The 20,943-nt window shown below is 52.2% G+C and overlaps 1 protein-coding gene across 1 annotated transcript in view; it reads right to left on the bottom strand.

The window, feature by feature from the left end:
• The window catches only part of GABBR2 (gamma-aminobutyric acid type B receptor subunit 2), a 351,400-nt gene that overhangs the window by 165,419 nt on the left and 165,038 nt on the right, over window positions 1–20,943 (bottom strand). Inside the window, exon 4 of the mRNA XM_039234825.1 lies at window positions 5,357–5,458. Within this exon, the coding sequence (XP_039090756.1) occupies window positions 5,357–5,458 (102 nt within the window). The remainder of the gene's footprint in view (window positions 1–5,356; window positions 5,459–20,943) is intronic.

The following is a 20,943-nucleotide window of genomic DNA, read 5'->3' as shown; positions in this document are numbered from 1 at the left end:
TGTAGCTAGTTCTTCAAAAACACAGGTCTCTCTCTTTGCCTTTTACTAGGGCGTTTGACCTCTTTGAATTTATGGTCATAAGGACTATATTTAGTCTCAATTATATGTTATGCTTTCTGGTTTTTACATTTTCTTTCTATTTTTCAATACGTGGACTAGATTTTTCCTGCTTCCCTCTTCTGCACTTCAGACACTTTGGGTCTTGTTTGCATTACGATATATTTACCATTAAGTTATTCAAAGCCTTCTTTAGCTTGTATGTCTCTCATTAGGAAACTCATGAGCCAAGTGGTCTCCATTGAGTCCCTCTTCTACTTAAGAGCAGGAGATTACCACCTACATTTTTTACTTGCCCACTTCTTTGGCTACATTAATGGAATATGGATTTTCACCTCTCAATTATTGTCATTACCAGATCTATTTTTGCACTCTATGTATACGTACATTCGCTTTCAAAATGAACTTTTGCATCTGTATACCATTTATAACAATTATTTAGACTTAGCTCTCTGTCTATGGTGATGGTGGCCCCTGATCAGCAGTGTCTGCCATGACCTCGGCTATGAAGTTTGCCGTTGTTCTTGGCTGGCTGATGTAGGACTTCAAGAATTTGAGAAGGACACCTGGCTAGTATGCGGTATGAGCTGCACACATGGGAGACTGTCTCCCAGCTGGTCCATTGTCTCTGGGATCGGATGCTGCAGAGGACTCCAGGTGGCCTGATTTTTGCACCTTTGTGGGAAATTTGCTTTCTTCTGGCCTAGATACTTGTAGATTTTTCCCTTTATGTCTGTACTTCAATGCTTTTGCTAAAATGTGTATTGGTGTGACCCTCTTTTCACCAATTCTGCTAGAAGGTGGAAAGGCCAGCTAGATGATGCACATACAGCATGCACATTGTGCATTTCCTTATGAAAGTATCAATTTGGTACATTTTCTTATGAAATTGTTGAATTGTCAACCAAATTACTAATGGTTGACTATTAGCAATTTTGTCAATCCAATCTAGGAGGACCCTCTTGAGCCCCCTTGAATTTGTCTCCTGTTTAAAAAATAAGCTTCTTATTTGAGAATAGTTTTAGATAGAAAAATGACAAAGATAGAAGATTCTCATATGTTCCTCACCCAGATTCCCCTATTACTAATATTTTATGTTCGTGTGGTACATTTGTTATAATTGATGAATCAATATTGATTATTATTAGCTAAAGCCCATACTTTATTCAGATTTCTTTAGCTGTTTTTCCCCCCTCTAATGTCCTTGCTCTATCCCTGGATTGCATCCAAGGTACCACATTATATTTAGTTGTCATGTTTCTGTAGGTTCCTTCGGCTCAGACATTCCTTACTTTTGAAGACCTAGACAGTTTTGAGGAGTGTTTTGGAAAACACTTGAAAATTCAACTAGAATTTGCTTGGTGTTTTTCTCATGATTAGGCTTAGGGCATGGGTTTTGGGAAGAAAGACCACAGAGGTAAATTGCCCTTCTCATTCCCTCATATCAAGGGTGATCCTATCCTATCACTATTGATGTTGACCTTGGTCACCTAGCTGAGGTCATGTTTATTGGATTTCTCTATCATCAAGTTACTTTTCTCCCTGCTTTCCGTAGTGTACTCTTTGGAAAGAAATCACTTAAGAATGACTTAAGAAATGGGTCATTCTGGGGTGCCTGAGTGGCTCAGTCGGTTAAGGGTCCGACTTCAGCTCAGGTCATGATCTCACGGTTTGTGGGTTCGGGCCCCACGTTGGGCTCTGTGCTGACAGCTAGCTCAGAGACTGTTTCAGATTATGTGTCTCCCTCTCTCTCTGACCCTCCCTTTCTCATGCTGTCTCTCTCTCAGAAATAAATAAAACATTTTAAAAAATTAAAAAAAAAAAGAAATGGGTCATTCTGCTCCACCTCCATGAGCCTGAAATATCTACATCAATTATTTGGTATTCTTCTGTAGAGGATATTTGCCTGTCTTTCCCACTTATTTACTCAATCATTCATAGCAATATGGACACGTGGATATTTATTTTATACTTTGGGCTATAATCTGATAGTATTTTATGGCTGAAATTGTCCCAGCCTTGGCCACTGGGAGCTCTTTCACTCGGCTGCATTCCCTTACTGCTTGGCCCTAGAAGACGCTCCAGGATCAGTCTGCATATTTCCTGCCCATCCTAGAATCAGCCATTTCTCTAAGGAGTCCTGGTTCCTTTTCCTGGAGAATGGAATTAGAAACCAAGATCCGGGTGCTAGGAGTGCTTGCTGCTGCTGTGGTGCCTGCTTCGTTTTGATTTTGGTTCTGCTTCGTCTGTCCTGGTTTCCCCTCAGGATCTCCCTTCTCCAGTGACCATAACTATTCTCTCTTCCCTCATTGGATTGATCGCACTCACCATTTCCTCTGAATTCTGGGAAATATCTCAAGTTTGTCCTTCACACTATTGATCTTTATTTTTCTTGGCATGAGCCTTGCTCTCTAATACTTCCGATGCAGATCTGAATTCTGCTATTTGGTATTTAGTTTTCTCCCTTGTCCTCTGAACATCCTTCTCTATCTTATCCCACAATAAACCAGAGATTTGCTTCTTCTCCAAGCTTTCCAGAAGTTAGTTGGTTTACTCTATTGCTGAGTATTCTATCCTTGTGTTCTCTGTTGGCTTTGTCTGTCCCGGCTTGGTATATTATTTACACACAGTCAAATTAATTTGGTTCTGGCTGATGGGGAATAAATCAGTGAGCACAGGAGATAGAGACTGTTGCCTCTGAGAGCTTATGTTCCAGTGGGGTTGGGGCGGGGGGGAGACAGATGATAAAACAACTAGGCAAAATGAATAGTCGGTCAGATGTTGTGATGGGTTGAATTGTGGCCCCCAAAGATATGTTGAATCCCCAATACCTTGAGATGTGACCTTATTTGAACACAAGGTCACTGCAGATGCAATTAGTTAAGATGAGGTCATATTGGAGTAGGGCAGACTTGTAATGCAACACGACCAATGTCCTGATAAGAAGATGATGTGAAAGGAAAGGGACACATGCCATACGAAACAGGGACTGCAGTTACACAGCTGCCAGACAAGGGGACACTAAGACTTGCTGGTAATACCAGAAGCGAAGGGAAAGGCAGGGGATAGCCCCATGACCTTCTAGACAGCACGGCCTTGCCAACACTTTGGTCTTGAACTTCGGGCCTCCAGAATGTGGGAGAATACATTTGTGTTGATTAAGCCACCCAGTTTGTGGTACTTTGTTACAATAGCCCTCGGAAATGAATACAGACGTCAGTCAGGGAGGTGGAGAAAATCAGCAGAAAGTGGGCAGGGTTTAACTTCTAAATGAAGCATGCAGGGAAGGCCTCTGGAAAAAGCGAACAACTGGGCAAAGACGAGAAGAAGGCTGGAGAAGGAGTCATGCAGGTCTGTGGGGGACGAGTGCTTCCCCCAGAAGGACTCCTTTGCCAACAGACAGACTGGGCTCTGTCCCCCCTCCCCTGGCTTATGCGATGCTGTCATCCTTCCTGGCGGCAGCTGTGTGGGGCGGTGGAGAGCCTAGTCGTCCAGATCCAGCCTTGAATCCAACCCACCGCTTTCCAGCTGGGCGACTTGGGGTAATCCTTAACCTCTTTGAGCCTCATGATCCTCACCTGAGATACTGGGATGCAAAGACTCTCTGTCGGAGGGCTCTGGGGAGGGCTGAATGAGCCAGTGGAGGTCAAGGGCTCCGCATCGGCACCTGGCTCTCAGTCGGGGCCCTGGACAGGTGGGCTGCTATTTCCATCATTGGTAATGGCACTCCTACTTCCGGTGGAGCTAGCTGGTTGATGAGCGGAGCACCCAGTTCCAGCCCTAATTTCTCTGCAGACCTTCAACGAGTGCCTCTGCTCCACACACAAAAGCTCTTTAAACTTTAAAGTCCACAGAAGTCGCTGGGCCTCTGAGGCACAGGAAGCTATTTCAAGTGCCCACCCTGGGGAGATGCTGCCCTGCGCGGCAGGAGAACATCTCACGGCATCGGGCTCCTCCGTCCACCCCCAGCCCCACCGGCTGCTGCTCCCCGCCGAGCAGGCACTGCGCTGCTCTGGGACCCCCGACCCCACAGCCCGGCTAGACCCTCAGACCACACAGCCTCAGGGGTGGGGGCAGCATGGGTGGATCCACCGGCCACCAGCAGGCCATCCCAAGCTACCGTGTCCTCATCTGCAGGGGCTCAAAGGGCTGCAGTGTCACACACAGGCCCGGTGTCTGCTTCCCTTGTTCCCTGTCTCTGGGCCTCAGTCTTCCCATCTGTGGACTGAGGGCTCAAAACTGCCACTTGCTTTGGCTGATGTAACCTGGGACCCGCCCGAGATGGAAGGGGACATAGCAGCAGTTGGCATCTGCGGTCTCCGTGCCAGCGGCCCTAAATGTGGGCATGAGGGGATGTGAGAGAGGGAAAGCGGAAGGTGACGGCTCTAATTCTGTCTGCACCTGCTTGTGAACCCCCAGCACGTCCCACTGCCCCATGGATAAAAGACCCAACTCCTTAGCTCGGCCTTCAAGTCTTATGGAACCTGACTCCAAACTCCTTCCAGCCCCAGGGCTCCAGCGTCTGTGGGATTCCCGCTGACCCCTGCTGCGTGGTGAGCATGGCCACCCCGCACTCTGATCTTCACCCCTCCTGCCCTGCTGGGCGCCCACAAGTCCCTGTCCCACTCATGCCGTCCCTTCTCCAGAGCCTTGTCTGAAGCTTCTCCCCAGGCGGGATGAGTCACTTCCTCCCTCTGTTCCAGGCCCCTCGGTTCCTGTTCCCCAGAGAGGTAGCTGGCTTCCTCCCCAGCTGTGACGGACTTAACGCCTCACGGTGTCTGTGAGCCTGGGAGGGGGTCTGGCACAGACCAGGTACTTGAGGGAGCTTGTGGGATGAGGAGACAAATGGCAGACCGAGGCCACGGACAGCTGGGCAAACTTCTAGGTGGCCCTCTCTGTGCCTGCAGCGAGTGTCAGCAGAGGGGGCAGAAGCCTGGGCTTTCTGCCTGAACAACTGTTCCTCCTTGCCGTGGCTTTGGGCAAGACAGTCCCCCTCTCTCAGCCTCTCTGCAATGAAGAAGGTTGTAACTCATGCCCTGCTTGCCTCTTAGGCTCGACTGAGACACACAAAATCAGCGGGTAAGCTCTCCGTGGCTATGCACCCAGCAGTCAGACCTTTGGCCATTGCTGGACAAGCAAGGGGAAAGCCAAGGGAAGCCAGCTCCTGGGAGCCTCTCTCCACGTGTGAAATGCCAGGATGAAAGAGCCAGAACTCAAGGCGCTTTCACAGGCAGGGGATGTGGGGATCCCTGGGGCGCAGCTCCGGTCCGTCCCCCGGGCTGTGGCCAGCGGCACTCACCTTAAGCTTTTTGACACTGGTGCAGGGATCGTTGGAGAAGCTCTCAGTGTCCGAAATCTCAATGTCCTCACCATACAGAACCCCAGTTAGGTCGTTCCTCACCTGTTAGCAAAGAGAAAGCAGAGGGTGGGTGTGCTGGCAGCCACAGGAAGGGGCCGGTCAGAGGGGTGGTCCTGGGGAAGCGGCTTAACCGAGACGGTTTTTCCCCAGCAACACTGCAAAAGGAGCTCTTTTTTCCCTTCATCATGAACGAGAGGGCCCTGTGAGACCTTGAGGTCCAGCCCGCAGGGGACATACTGGCGTGAGGATGCCAGACTGGGAAGGGGCTAGCTAAGGTTGTGCAGAGGCCTCCTGGGAGGGGTCAAGACATCTGAATCTCTGGGCTTTCCTCCTCGTGTTTCTCTGGCTCACCACACTGCCTCCCAGCCAGACTCTTCACATACATCTCTATTTATATTCTGCATTATTTATTTGCAATATTATTTCACTGCTAGGGTGAAGAAAGAGCAAGACAATCAGTGCAAAATAAAGAGTAAGGGGGTAGGGGACCAGCCTGTGCCGTTATAACGACCTGTCTGCCCACACGCAGGACGGCTGACATCTATGGGCTGAGAAAGCAGAGGCCTGCAGACTCCAGGCCTCTCCGGGTGCAGCCAGAGCGTGAAGCAGTATGTGTGGTAGGACATTGGGGAGCGGTGGGGACAGCGGCAATGGAGACCGGATGTCCCATGTAAGATGGCAGCCTCTCCAGGCATGCTGCGCCCCAGAATGCTAGACCAGGGTCACTAGACTTTCTGATTTGGGAGGGAGAATTCAGAAATCTAGGTTTTTTAGGATATAAGATCCTTCCATATTTTAAGATGTTGATACGATGTTGAAATATCACAAAACAAGAACAGAAACAAAGTAAAGACCGAACCAAAGAACCTGAAGTTTGTGTCTGGCCCGCGGCCGTGGCTGCCCACCCTCTGACACAGAACAGTGGAAACCAGACTGTGTGTTTCAGCAACAACTACCAGGTGGGGGCTGGGGACCCAAGGTTTTAGGTCCTGCTCTGTTGCTGACTTGCCTGTGACCTCTGCATCTCTGTGTGCCCGCCACCCCCCCCCCCCCCCCCCCCCCCCCCCCCCCCCCCGCCTAAGGCTTCTGTTTCCTCTTCCTTAAGAGAAGCTGATGCTTACAAGCACCTCGTGTTCACACCCGTTAGGACGGTTATTATCAAAACACAGGAGACAGCCGGCCTTGGCGCAGATGTGGACACACTGAGTGCCTCAGACGGTACAGCCGCTGTGGAAACAGTATGGCAGTCCCTCAAAAACCAAGCACAGATCACTACCCGATCCAGCATTCCACTTCTGGGTATATTCTCAAAAGAGCTGAAAGCAGGATCTTAAAGATATATTTGTACATCCACGGTCACAGCAGCGTTCTTCACAAAAGCCAAGCGATGAAGGCAACCCAAGTGTCTACTGATGGATGAAGGGAGAAACAAAGGGATAAAGACGTGGCGGAGCATTATCCAGCCTCAGAAAGGAGTGAAGAGCTGGGGTGCTGGGGTGGCTCCGTCGGTTAAGGGTCCGACTTCAGCTCAGGTCATGATCTCACGGTTCATGGGTTCGAGCCCCGCATCGGGCTCTGTGCTGATGGCTCAGAGCCCAGAGCCTGCTTCGGATTCCGTTTCTCCCTCTCTCTCTCTCTCTCTGCCCCACCCCTGCTCATGTTCTGTCTCTGTCTCTCAAAAATAAACAATGAAAAAAGAAAAGAGAAAGGAATGAAGAGCTGATGCATTCTACATCATGGATGAAATGAAGACACTATGTAAGTGAAGGGGGCAAGATACAAAAAGACAAACACTGTGTGATGCTGCTTACAGGAGGTCTCTGGAGGGGTCAGATTCACGGAGACAGGAAGTAGACCAGCGGCCACCATGGGCTGGGGAGGAGGGAGTGGGGAGTCAGTGTGTGATGGATAGAGTCTGTTTGGGAAGCTGGAAAGATGTGGGGGTGGTGCTGGCCGCACAGCACTGTGAATGTACTCAAGGCCACCGAACTGGACACTTAAAAATGGCTAAAATGGTAAATTTCATGTGATGTATATTTTATCACAGTAAAAAAAAAAAAAACAAAAACACTTCTTGTTTCAACAATTGGTAGATTCTCCCAACGTACGTATCAAAGTGTGTTCAAATAATTTGGCCCTAAATGTGACAGGACGGTCACCGGGAAGGGGAACCGAGGGCTTCGGCGGGAACTGCTGTATTTTATTTCTTTAAGAGAAACAGGACATAAATAGAGCAAAATGTGAATGAATTAACTCTGGGTAGTGAGTCTGGGTGTTTGCTGTTCTTTGTTTGCTGAATGCCTGAAATACCCTGAGATAAATGTCTGATACAAAGAAGGACACCTGTCGCAGTCAGTGCCTGTCCTTGGTTTTTTACCTCTGTTTTGATGGAAGACTGGGAACCAGTTGACCGGGGGAAAAACGTTGACTTTGTCATTACAGTTTATTTCTGCTGCCACAAATCCTTTCTGGATGCAGGTGGAGATCCGCTGTTAGTTTTCTGTGTCGGGGGTGTTGTGGAGCGACGACAGTTACTAAACACAGAAAATGTGCAAAGTCACCCCTGCTGGAGGCAGCGTAGCTGACGCACACATCACGGGCACGCACAGCAGCCCTCTGCTGACTTGCCGCCCAAACTCGGGCAGCTGCCAGAGCTCTCTTGGGGCTCAGTCTTTGCACCTCTGAACTGGGGGTAATACAGCATGTAACTTACAGGGTTGTCTGAGGGCCCAGCAAAAATGCTGAGGATGTGGAATGATTCTGTAACCGATAAAGTTCCTTATGCTGCTTAAAAGCTGGAACGATCGGGGCGCATGTGAGGCTCAGTCAGTTGAGCGTCCGGCTTTGGCTCAGGTCATGATCTCATGGTTTGTGAGTTTGAGCCCCGCGTCGGGCTCTGTGCTGACAGCTAGCTCAGAGCCTGGAGCCTGCTTCGGATTCTGTGCTTCCCTCTCTGCCCCTCCCTCACTCATGCTATGTCTCTATCTCTCAAAAATAAGCAAACATTAAAAAAAAAAATAAAACTGGAGTGATCATGTCCAGGCTTAAGGCAAGGCATGGAAGCAGCCACTGGCTTGGGGTATCTATCTGTGGATAAGAACGTGCATGAAAGCTGTGTTTAATTATGGCAAATCAACTAGGTTTTAGGCAGTCAGAACTCAAAACAAACAAAACAAAAACGTCCTGGAGGTCATCTCATTCTGCCTCTAATTTCACAAATGAGGAACCTGAAGTGTCGCTCCCAGCCCTGTGCTCTCCGCATGCTCCCAGGCTGGTTCTTCTGAAGCCTGCCAGCTGTGGACAGTTCTGGAAGCCTGATGAGCCAGAACAGGTCAGAACAGATGGTGGTGCGATCAGCCACCGTAATTTTAGCACCAAGAAGTCTGAGCTCAGCTCAAGTATTTATTCTAACGGACCCTTTCAGAGAAAGCAAGTGGAGGAAATCAGTAATACATGGTAGTTTTAAGTAACCACAGCATGGAAACGAAATAATATCATTGATGTAACTCATAAGGAAAAAAAGATCCACACCCTCGTGTGGCTAGGAGGGCCATTCGGTTCACTGGTCAGAGATGGACTACATAAATTTGTAAATGCCTATTTTTCCTTCTGGAACTGCAGGTATCTCTTGTTTAATGGGGCCAGTGTCTTTTTGCAGCTCGCTATAAACTGCATTTCTACACAGCAAATCCGATCTCTTCATTCAGTGTAAAAGCAGAAATACATTCTTCTGGAAAAGAATGGCTCTTAATTTCCAAGAAAATAACACACACACACACACACACACACATGCACGCACACACAGAGTCCAGTATAGCTGGGGTCCCACTGGGGGCCTCATTTGCATGGATGGGTATGGATGGGACAGAGAGGAAGGCTGTCCCATTACCTGGAAGGAAGGGCCAGGACTGCCAGCAGCTGGGCCCCGGTGTGTGAGAAAAACAATTAGGAGGGTCTAGTCCAAGCTGGGGCCTTGGGGCCAGCTCACAGGGTGGAGGCCACCTGAGGGGAGAACTCTCTCTGCTTCCGGAGCGGTGGATAGGAGCTCAGGCTACAAGAGTTCCAAGGACGCCAAGCCACTTGATGCCACACAGGAACATGGTGGGTCAGACCCCCAGGACTACAGAATCTAAGACAGGCTTGATGGCAAGTTGCTGATTTCCCCTCCCCCACCCCCACCCCGCCTCCAGAACTGGCATAGACTGTGGATATGAAGTTGTGCCAGAAAGCATATCCCTAAAGCAGTGGTTCTCAAAGCGTGGCCCCAGCATCACCTGGGAATGTGCTAGAAATGCAAATTCTCAGCCCCCACCCCAGACCTACTGGATCAGAAGCTGTGTCCAGCAATCCGTGTCTACTCAGCCCTCCAGGCAATTTTGATGTGCGCTCAAGTTTGAAAACCACCCTCTTCAAGGAAGCAGGGTAAGTTTTACAACAATCGTTGATCATAGCGCGAGAAACGTTCCCACTGGCATGGATATCTCCCCCTTGATTAGAAGACCAGATGTGTTAACTGAGGAAGGCAGCTGCCAAGAGAGTGAGCAGGACCGGGAGCCACATTACAAGGCATCACATCTAGAATCTAGAATGAAGGACGGGGCAGTTGCCCTCTGGTCTGTCCCTCCGTCCATGTCAGTTCACACCTGAGATGCTGGGCTCAGTTCTGGTCACCTTTACAAGGGATAGCGACAAAGAGGCTCAGGCTCAGAGGAGAGGGGCCTGGCTAGGAACCTTCAGGGAGGCCGTGGAGCCAGGGGGCTGGAGACTGGAAAGCTTACCAGGGATGTGTCTCCTAAAGGATCCCACGCAGGCTTGGGAATCCAAGATCCAAATCTAAGAATTTTAACATTGAAACTCGGACTTGAAGCTCCAGGGTAGTCCATCTTGAAAGAAGTCAAGAGCTAGGCAGGATCAGCGGCTCTGGGGAAAAGCCCAGAGCCTTGGGGACAGTCCCGCTCAGGGTGTGCGTGGAGAAAACCCCGTCAGGTCACACCAGCCATCTGAACAGCAGGCCCAGTAGGTATATGCTCAGTCTCCCTCCCAGCTGGGTCACGGGGCCATGGGGGAGGGAGGATAGGGACTTGTCACTTGAATAAAGCCATCACAGTGGCCTCGCTCCTCTAGCTGACAGAGTGCTTCGGGGACACAGCCAGTCTTTATCCCTCTTGTGTGACGCGGGGGGAGAAGCAGACAGGTTGGAGGAGGAAAAGGAGACAGAGGAATAGGTATGTCAAGTGGCTAGAGAGCTTCCTCAATCTCAGGCTCTCAATCTGGGCTCCTGCTTCATTCCCGGGGCTGGAGTTCCCTCCGATGCCAGGTACTGCCTGGCCTATGGGCTTAAGTCTCTTTCTGGACAGCTACCTAGTGCTCTGGTTATTCTAGAGTGGGGCCCCTCTTTGTTCTTGACAGTCTCTCATTTGTTCTCTCATTCTCTCATTCATTCATTCATTCATTCATTCGTGATATTGACATTTATTCCATGCACCATGTGAGGTAAGACTAGGGCTCTGAGAGGGAGCAAAATCAGTCACAGTCCTGGGTCTCTAGCTAGTGGGTGGGGGAAACAATAAGATGATCACCCTGGGCCCCACCAAGACAAGGGCTCTCACATTCAGGAACATGCTCTGGGAGAAGCTGTAATGGTGGAGTTGGACCCAGGCCAGGAGGTAAGGCAGGAGAAGGACTCCAGGTTGAGCACATGCAAAGGTCCTGTGGTGGGAGAGAGTAGTGAAAAGCTAGAAGAGCCAGGCTGGGCTACAGCAGAGCATGGGCTAGGGAAGGGGGAGAGGCTGTGAGCATGAAATGAGGAATAGGTCATGAGAGTCTCATAATTTACATCAAAGATGCTGGTCTTGAGCCTATGCACAGTGGGAAGCTGCTACAAGGTTTCGAGGAGGAGTGACATGACCAGAACCATGTTTCAGGCTGCCATGGGGCCAGTGAGGGGGCAGAGGCAGTTGGGGAACAGGAAGGCCAGTGAGGCAGCTCCAGCAACCATCTAGGTGAGAGATTCTGGAAGGTGGACACACTGGTGAAGGGCAAGAAGCGACCCACTTAGGGGCACATCTGGAATAACTAATAATCTGTATCAGTCAGCCATTGCTGTGTAACAAAGTATCCCAAAGCTTGGTAGCTTCAAACAAGACACACTTATTATCCGACACAGTTGTCATGGGTCAGGAATGCAGGAGCAACTTAGCTGGGTGGATCTGGCTCAGGGTCTTCATTGTAGTCAAGGTATTGGGGCTGCAGTCACCTGAAGCCTTCTGGACGGCCTATTAGAACCACCTGGGGAGTTTTTAAAAATACCGGTGCCCTGGCGACATCCCAAACCAATTAGAATCTGTGGACTAGCACCCAGGCATCAGCATTTTTAGATGCCTCCAGGGGGTTCCAACGTGCAGCTGAAGATAGAAACCACACACTTTAGGGGTAAGAGCAACAGGACCTTCAGGCTCACAGCTGAGTTGCCAGCCTGTCTGAACACCCCCCATGTCACTGTCCCCACTTTCTCCAGGTCCAGGGCACCATCTTCCTTTACAGCTTCCCACACCCCTCCTCTGCCCTCCCCTGCCCCATCCCATAGCTATGTCTCATTTTACACCCCCAGATCCTTCCATTCCTGCCCCTCCCCTCCCCAGGGCCACGAGCAGGTCCTGACTATGTCAGACACAAGAACGAAAAGAAGGAAAGGAGGGACAAGACAGAAGAGAGAAACAGTAAGTAAAGGCAGAAGAGGAAAGCATTGTATTGTCATGACCGTAAGGTATCACGTTCTGCCACACGTCGCAGGCAGTGAAGACGCTGATGGAGGATGTGGAATGCAAAGTGGATGCCACGGACAGCATCAGACACTCTAGGATCCCTTGGCTTCTGTGGCCAGTAGTACCCCGGCTGCCTTCTCTAATGAGGCTGCTGCATGCACCAGCTGAGGAATCATCTAGAAAGGCAGAGATCCAGGTAAAGATGGGGAGAACCAGATCTGCGCCACATGCACTTTACAACTCTTTGAAAATTCTAATTAGGTTACAAAACGAACTTGAGAGCAAAGCGAGTTCCCAGCTCTCCTATGGAAGTGGAGGTAACCTACTTTGTCATTCAAATGCACTCGCTATATATAGCACTGGATTGTGCCAGAGTGTCACTCCTTTTACCTGACTAAAGCGTATAATTATAGATTTACTTCTATTCATTCATGAAATGTGTCTTCATTTGATTAAACAGTTCATTCAAGTAAAATTCATTAAAATATGGAACATGTTAAAATGTGGCTCGTTAGAGGCAGAGGGCACCGATGTAGTTAAGATGCTAATTAGGATAAACAGGCATTTGAAACACTCAAATCTTTGAATAATTCAGGTCACTTTTACTGGGGCTGGAGCTCCCCAGGAACCACCATTAATTTAAGCTAATTAAAAAAATTAGCCCAGAGACTAGAAGACCAAGGTAGGAAGCGATGGCTGGGTTCAAACTCTAAAGGGCTCTCATGTGGAGGTGAGGGAGCCTGGTTCTGGGCACCTGCATGGCAGAGGCAGGGACCAACAGGTAAATGGTTCCGGAAAGCAAAACTTTAGCCCAAAGCCAAAAAAAGGTCCTAATGATGGAGAAGGCTGCTTTGGTAGGTAGTGAGCTCCCCATCATCATGGGTGTGCAAGAAGAAACTGGTTGAGATATTAGAGAAGGGGGTTTTCTCAGAGAAGGGAGTTTTCTCTCACCACCAATGCATGTGGTTCTAAGAAAACAAGTGTTTCAAAATTCCACCTGCCCCTACTTTGCCTTTTTGAATTTTACAGTTGTCAAAGTAGCCCTCTGCAGCTCTGAAGTTTTTCAAAGATTTGGGGCATGCACTTAAATCCCCATAGAAATTCATCCATGTGGTTGTATTTCCACTTTTCCAAACTCGTGAACATGCACTGAAGAGAGGGTTCCTTTTAAATTTTTTTAAGTTTATTTATTTATTTTTGAGAGAGAGAAAGAGAGAGCGAGTGAGGATGTGTGTGTGAGTGTACGCTAGTGGGGGAGGGGCAGAGAGAGGGAGAGAGAGAGAGAGAGAGAGAGAGAGAGAGGCAGACAGACAGACAAACAGAGAAAATTCCAAGCAGGCTCTGTGCTGTCAGTGACTCGGGACTCACAACCCTGAACCATGAGAACATGACCTGAGCCAAAATCAAGAGTCAGATGCCAAACCGACTGAGCCACCCGGGGAACCTGAAATAGTTTCTTTAAAAAACAAAACAAAACAAAACAGAGTCATCTAGCTTTCAGATTTCTAGAAATGTAAGCTCTTAATAAGCTATAACCACAGTTGAATACAAGTGAAATTTTTTCACAAGGGCAAGTTCACAGGTAAACATGTATTAGCTCTCCTGCACGCATGTGGCACTCGCACAGGGTAATAGCTGGGGGTATGTGCACAACTGTGTCCATGTGAAGACCACCCGTGTGTGGGACACCTGTGTGTTTCCACTGCAGAGCCAATGTGACCCCCAAAGAGGAATGTCCAAGTCCTAAATGGCAGAATCTGTGAATGTGACCTTATTTGGAAAGTGTCTTTGCAGATGTAGTTCACTTAAGCATCGTGAGATGAGGTCATCCTGGACTACCTGGCTGGGCCCCAGTGTCCCTCTAACAGCAGGGCGAAGGGGATTCGGGACACGCAGATGCGAGGGAGAAGGCCTGTGGAGACAGGGGTAGGCGCTGGAATGATTCAGCCACCAGCCAGGGAACACACGGAGCCACCAGAGGCTGGAAGAGGCCATGAGGGACCCTGCCCGGGAGCATTTGGCAGGAGCAGGGCCCTGCTGACACCTTGCTTTTAGACCCTTGGCTCCAGAACTGTGAGAGAAGGAATTTCGGTTGCTTGAAGCCTCGCAGTGTCTGGTGATTTCTTATGGCAGCCACAGAAACAAATACACCTGGGGCCTCCCGGGACCTGGCCCCTCGCGTGTCCAATCCCTGGAGCCGCCGGGCTCCCTGTCCTGCCTATGCCTCCTGTCACAGGTAAGGTTTCCCTCTACTTGACAGCCACACGTCTGTCCCTGGGAAATCAGTCCTCCTCACTTCCTGAGGGCTCCCCAGAGCGGGAAAACGAGAAGACGATGGGGAGCTGCGGTGTCCGGGGATGCGGGGGCCCCGGGGGCAGGCTCAGCGGTGCAGGCTGCTGGCCCTGAGCTCGCTGGCAGAGCGCTGGCCAGGAGAACGGGGCCTGTCACGTCACGTCCGCCCCCCCCCCCAACTAGCAGGGCAGCCCCGCGAGGGGAGGGCTTTGTTTCCCTTCCAGGGTCGGGTGTGGTGCCTGCTAGGCTTAGAGGCAGAGAGAGGGTCAGTACCCGAGCTCCTTCCAACTTAAGAGTTCATGCGGCGGACATCTGAGACGGTTTTGCAGGGATGAGCCAAATGCCAGCAGCTGGCCCGATGCCTCAGCCTGAAAGCCCAGGAACCGGCCCCGGGGACAGTGCTGGGGTGCCCTCCGGGGGGGCCTGCGGGCGGGCAGAGTCCCCGGGGCCGTTCTCTGCTCTCCTCACCTGTGACCTGAGCCTGCCGGCCACTCACATCCAAACCCTTCGGACAGCCCCCACCTGCTGGTGGATGCCTGGCCGGCCCCAACGGCGGCTGCAACAGGGACCCCAGCCGGCACAGCTGGCCAGCGGCAGGCTCCCGTGCCCAAGATGCGCCCAGGACGTCTCCCGCCTGCCTTGGAGCCGCCACCACCATCACCCCGTCACAGCAGTCCTCCGGAGGGAGCGGGGAGAGCCCGCAGGGCACTGCCCTCTGCCCTGGTGCCCCACGAGCTCCCCCAGCGCCCACCTTCCAGGGTGGGGGCACACCCTAGACCAACCTGCACACGGGCAGGACAGCTGATGCAAGGGAACTAAGCTCCTCCGGCTCTCGGGTCCCTCTTACCACCAGCCAGCCTTGCAGGGCTTTAGAAATTCCAGATGCTTCAGTGTGATACACGGAATAAGAGCCCCTCCCCAAAGATGCACACAGCCTCATTCCTGGATCCTGTACTTCATACGGCCAAGGGCCCTCTGCAGATGGGATTAAGCTATGGGTCTTGAAATGAGGAGAGCACTTGAGATTGTCTAGGTGGGCCCAGTATAACCACAGGGGTCTTCATAAGGGAAAGATGGAGGCAGTCCCAGAAGCAGGCATGGCAACAGAAGCAGGGGTCGGAGACAGATGGTGGAGACCACACCACCAGCTATGAAGGTGGGGGGCGGGGCCACAAGCCAAGGAATGAAAGTGGCCTCTAGCAGCTAGAAGAGGCAGTGGAGCAGACTCCCCTAGAGCCTCCAGAAGCAACCCGTCCAGCCCGCACCTTGATTTTGAACCTCTGAGCTTTGTTTCTTAATTTTTAAGTGTATTTACTTTTGTGTGAGAGAAAGGGAGAATGAGTGGGGGAGGGGCAGAGAGAGAGAGAGAGAGAGAGAGAGAGAGAGAGAGGGAATCCCAAGCAGGCTCTGTATTGTCAGCACGGAGCCTGATGTGGGGCTCAAAATCACAAACTGTGAGATCATGACCTGAGCAGAAACCAACAGTGGGATGCTTACCTGACTGAACCCCCCAGGTGCCCCTGAACTTCCGAGCTTTGTTACCATAATATAACAAATTGTGATGATTTGTTATAGCAGAATAGGAAACTCATACAATCAGCTCGGGACTTTAAAATTCCACACATCTTCAAACACCTCCTCCTACGGGAAGCTTCCCTCATTGCCAAGCTAGTGGTGACCTCTCTTTTAAAGTGCACGGTCCTGTGCAGACCATTCTCTGGCTAACCAGAAACTGCTCCGAGAGTCCACACACCCTCCATCTGGGACCCTCGGGCCCGGCACGAGGCTGCCTGAGGAGGCGTCTTGGATCTGCACAAACCCCGGGGCCAGCCGTCTTCCCTTGGCCGGCCACTCTTGTCGCTCCGCTAGCTCTGGGAAGTGGGGCTATGCTGAGCTGTGGGGGAACAGAATCAGCCATCGGAGTCTGGCAGCGTTCCTGTTGCAAAGCCCCCACTGCTTCAATTGCAGCAGGCTTGTGGGACCAGACCACTAGTTAGAATAACTTGGGTATTACTAAGACAGGGATGCTATCCAGTTAAGAGGGGGGGCATTAGAGAAACCGCACCTGAGAGCGCTGGAGGGGGCGGAAAGCAGAGCCGCTCCTTGGCATGCAGAGCCCCTCCCCTGCTCCTGGGCACCCCAGGAGCCGCAGAGGGGACAGGAGGGAGGGCCCGCAGGGACAGAAAGTCCCACCAGCACATCCTGAGGTACTGTCACTGAGACTAAGGGGGCCAGCGTGCCACCTGAGCCCCAGGGGAATGGCCGGGGCCCCAGGAAGTAGCTTTCAGCTCTCTTAGTGGAGCACTTTTTAACCAGGATGGAAGGAACTTCCTCGGCGGGAGAGTGAACTTCCCGTCACTGCTGCTATGCAAGCAGAGGTGGGGTGGCTATAGGAGCTATTCAGGCCTCAGATGGAGGGGCCGGAGGGAGGGCTGGAACCCTGAGGAACAACTCGGATCTTCGAGCCTCTACTCCAGTTACGAGGGCAGAGGTGCCGAGGGCAGCCCCGGGGGTACTATTCTCACCCCTGCAGTAACAGGACAGCGCCAGGCAGCTCAAGAGGCCGGAGAAGCGGGTGGATCCAAGTGTCCACCCTCTCACTTTCAAGGAGGAGCTGAAGGACTCCTCAGAGACCACGGGGCATCATCGCCCTTTCGGTCCAGCCCCGTGTTGCAAAGTGGGCTCTTTTTCCTCAAGTCGGTGGTCTGCCCGGATGTCCTATGGCCCCTGAATTTGAAGCCCTCTTTCTAGTCTCCACGGCCTCCCGTCTTCCCCCAGGAGTGCAGACTAGTGGTGTGGGGCAGGAGGGGGGGCACACCGCGCCCGAGCCTGCCCCTCACTCCAAGCCCTCACGGAGCAAGCAGACTCAGGGGCTCAGCAGGATGACTCTGGGGTGCATTCCACCCCCTCAACAATCTTACAGGGCAGACATCATTGCTGTCCCCATTTTATGGATGGGGGGCCTGAAAGGTTCAGTGGCTTGCTCGAGGCCTTACGGTCAGTAAGCTGGGGGGGCTGAGATTCAAACTCGTGTGTCTCTGCCTCCCCGAGTCCAGGAGGGCTGCTAGTGGGAGAAGAGAGGAGGGGTTGGGGGCAGTGCTGCCCCTCAGGGTGGCTCCTGCAGTGACAGGACCCAAGAAGGGTTCATTCACTTGAGGGTCCCCCACCCAGACCGGGAGGCCTGAGGGTTGGACTGTGTTGGGGCCTCTCCAGGTATCCATGTGGGGCACACAGCGAGCAATCAGGACATTTGGGAGAGAGAAGAAGGCAGGGCTGGGCACATCCAAGGGGTGGGGCATAGAGATCAGGTGACAACAGTGAGGATGCTGCACATGCCTGAGATGTGCTTCACCTTCTGGCCCCAAGGTCACTCTGTCCAGCAGGCAGAGCTGGCCTGTCACCCTCAAACCCACTCCCCACGCCTCTGACACAGTAAGCCACCAGCCCTGGACAGAGGGGGAAACTGAGGTATGGAGAGGGAGAGGGACTTGCCCCACATCACACAGCCGTCTAGGGGCAGAGCTGGATTCAGACCCAGTTTCCTGCCTCCCAGATGGACGCTGCCCCAAGCCGTGTCGTTGACAGCAGCAACAGAACAGTAACCACACAGAAAGCCACCCACTGCCACTGAATCCCTCGAGCTGGCAGCTGCTTGGGGGCAGTGCCCGGCCCGATTCCTGGACATTCTGGCCTGGAGCACGGGGCTCGGCCCGGAGCAGCTGCCAGAACAGGAAATCTCTCCAGCCTGGCATCACCCACACTAGGTTTGGGTTTGTAAGAGCAGCGGCCCCATGCCTGCTTGTGCACAGCACCTCACGGGGGGGGCGAGGGGGGGCTTTGTAGAAATACAGATTCCCAGGCCCCGCCCCAGAGACTCTAACTCCGGTATGAGAGGAGGGGAGGGAGACAGGAATGCGCCTGTGTAAAGCACCCTGGGGTCTTCGTCACACATTTGGGGACTACTAGCCAAGGGATGCCCTTTCAGCTGTCTCGTTTTACCGGCCGGCTAGTCGAGACTCCTTCATTCCCAAGGGCCCTGGAACAGATACTACGGTGTGTTGCCAGAATCTTCCATTCTCTCGGCTGCTGGGAGGGTTGCCTACTGACAGCTTGCAGCTGTGTGTCTCCCGGAGGGATTGGCCCGTGACTGAAAGGGGCAGCCTTGTCCACGATCACACTCCTCCCCGGGGCAGCCCGCACCAGTGAGCGGCCTGCCTTTGTGCCTGATTTGGGACATCTCTGAAGGAACGTATTAGCCGTAGAGCCCCCTGGGCTCCAGCCAGCCTTCTGTTACAACTGCACTTCGTGTCCACTTCACTGTCCTCCGCTCTGCCTCTTGCGGGTGCTCCCGCTGCAGGTCTTGAGACCCCTTCCTGGGGGACCCGACCCTGGCCGGGCTCACCCACACCAGCGCCGTGTCCTCAGGCCTTGGGTGCCAGGCCTCCCGTGCCGAGAGCTCACGGCAGCTGGAGGAACGCAGTTCTCCATTTCTTTGGGGTTCTCCTGCGATAGGACCCTTGTGCCGGCTCAGACCACTTCTGACCTTGGGACTCAAAGACTTTGCACCGGCAAAGTGACTTCTACGCTCCACCGTAAGTCTGAGCAAAGGAGGAGGGTGACACAACTACGCATATTCCCAACACACGGACCCCACTGGCCTAACTGCTCGTGGCGGCTGCCTGCACCCACCTCCTCAAGCCTGTCTCTGCTGCTCTAGAATCTGACTTCTCTGGACGTGTCACTTGAGCCCCCTTGTCCTCCTCCTACTTCCAGATGGGCTCGGCCAATGGGGGGGCCCCAGCAGAAGTGGGACAGGGGACGAGAGATCTCCGGGTATCTCTCCCCACCGGCCCCCCACAAACGGCCTCTCCTCCTGCCTCCAGTAACTGCCCCCTCCGCCCTGTCCTCCAGGGCACATGGGGGGTCACGAGACTCTGGTGCTGCATTAGCTCTAGTTGGTTGCCCTGGTCCTGCCCAAAGTACTTCCTCTAAAGTAAACTTCCTTCACCTCAACCCTCTGATGACGCCATCTGTTTCCTGCTGGGACTTTCACCGATACAACAGGTCTTTTACGTAGAAGTCGACAGTGTCAACAACTTTGTATCCTGATTTTTCTCACCTCACATTTTACCATATACCCTTGTAATTCATTTTTACCACCAAGCACATACACTAATCCCTTTAAACTCCTGACCTCTGCTCTCTTCTGTCAAAGTCCTGCTTGCTGTTTAAGCCCCACTGCAAATGGCCCTTCCTCCATGAAGTCCTTCTGGGTTTTCCAGTGAGCTGCTCCTGAGTGCTCCTCCCTCCCAGGTCCACGTGTTCCTGGCCCTATTGTGGAAGAACTCGAAGTTCTTTGGGTCATCCACACCCCCACAACAGCGCACAGCACGAGGTCTCCTCTGACCTAGTGTAGGCGGCGAGGGGAGAATGTCAGCCTCACGGACCAATGGAAAGGAGCTAAGATCAACGGCCCCTGCAATGTCAGGAAAGACAGCCTGCCCTTGCCCTGGCCCTGGCCTGGAGCCCACGGAGCCAGCCCCAGCCAGTCAAGGTGCTGAGTGTGTGTCCTGGGAGGGAGCCAGCGGGTCAGGTGAGCCGATCGCGTCCTGGGGTGGCCACTGTATCCTAGTGCTGAGCAGGCCCATAGCCTGGGGGTGGGGCTTGGAGCTGTGCTCAGATAAGCAGTTTTTATAACGAGTCTTCCTAGGAGCAGAATCCAGAGATTCCGGGGAACAGGTATCCACTCTGCACTGTGCAAGGGGAATTTTCCAAAGGGGACCAGAATCCAGAGGCACTGTGGTTATGGCCATTGTCATGGCTTATTATCCTGTCCATCTGCCCCTGGGCTAAGAGCCCCGAGAGAGCCCAAGGCCGTGAGTGCCTGTCAGGTTCCAGTATAATGGGCTGGCTCAGTCAGCACTGGCTGAATGAGACCAACAGTGTCCTTCCCCGTTCAACTGCCAGAGGAGAGCACCACTTCCACCTGCTGCCCAGCCTTCTGAGGAGGCTTAAGAAGCATCTGTGTTTCGTCTGTATCAGATGGTATCAGAAAAGATGAAGGGTTCTTTGACAAAAATGCCGGAATGTTCCAGAAAGGAAGCCACAGAGAAAAAGTGGAGACTGCTGCATGTCTGGGTTAGTGAGAAAGGTAGCAATGACAGGTCATGCGTACTGAGCAACCCTCCTTGGCAGAGCCCACAAGACTTGCCACCTTACTCCTCTTGACCATTGGGAATAAGCTCAAAAGGTATCATTATGACCAGTTTATGGGTAAGTAACATGAGATTCAAGGATACTGAGTCACTTGTCCCGGGTCACACAGCTAGGATGTAGCGAACCAGGGATTTAACTTTTTAGGTCTCTTTCCACCGCCCATGTTGTAAACAGGGGGTTGGCAAACTTTATCTGTAAAGGGCCAGACAATACATACTTTAGGTTCTGTAGGCCACACAGTCTCAGTCACAACTG

This window comes from Hyaena hyaena, unplaced genomic scaffold (assembly GCF_003009895.1).
Source record: "Hyaena hyaena isolate Hyena2069 unplaced genomic scaffold, ASM300989v1 scaffold_93, whole genome shotgun sequence".
NCBI lineage: Eukaryota > Metazoa > Chordata > Mammalia > Carnivora > Hyaenidae > Hyaena > Hyaena hyaena.
The sequence above is the reverse complement of the archived record's forward strand: the minus strand, read 5'-3'. Positions and strand labels throughout refer to the sequence as shown.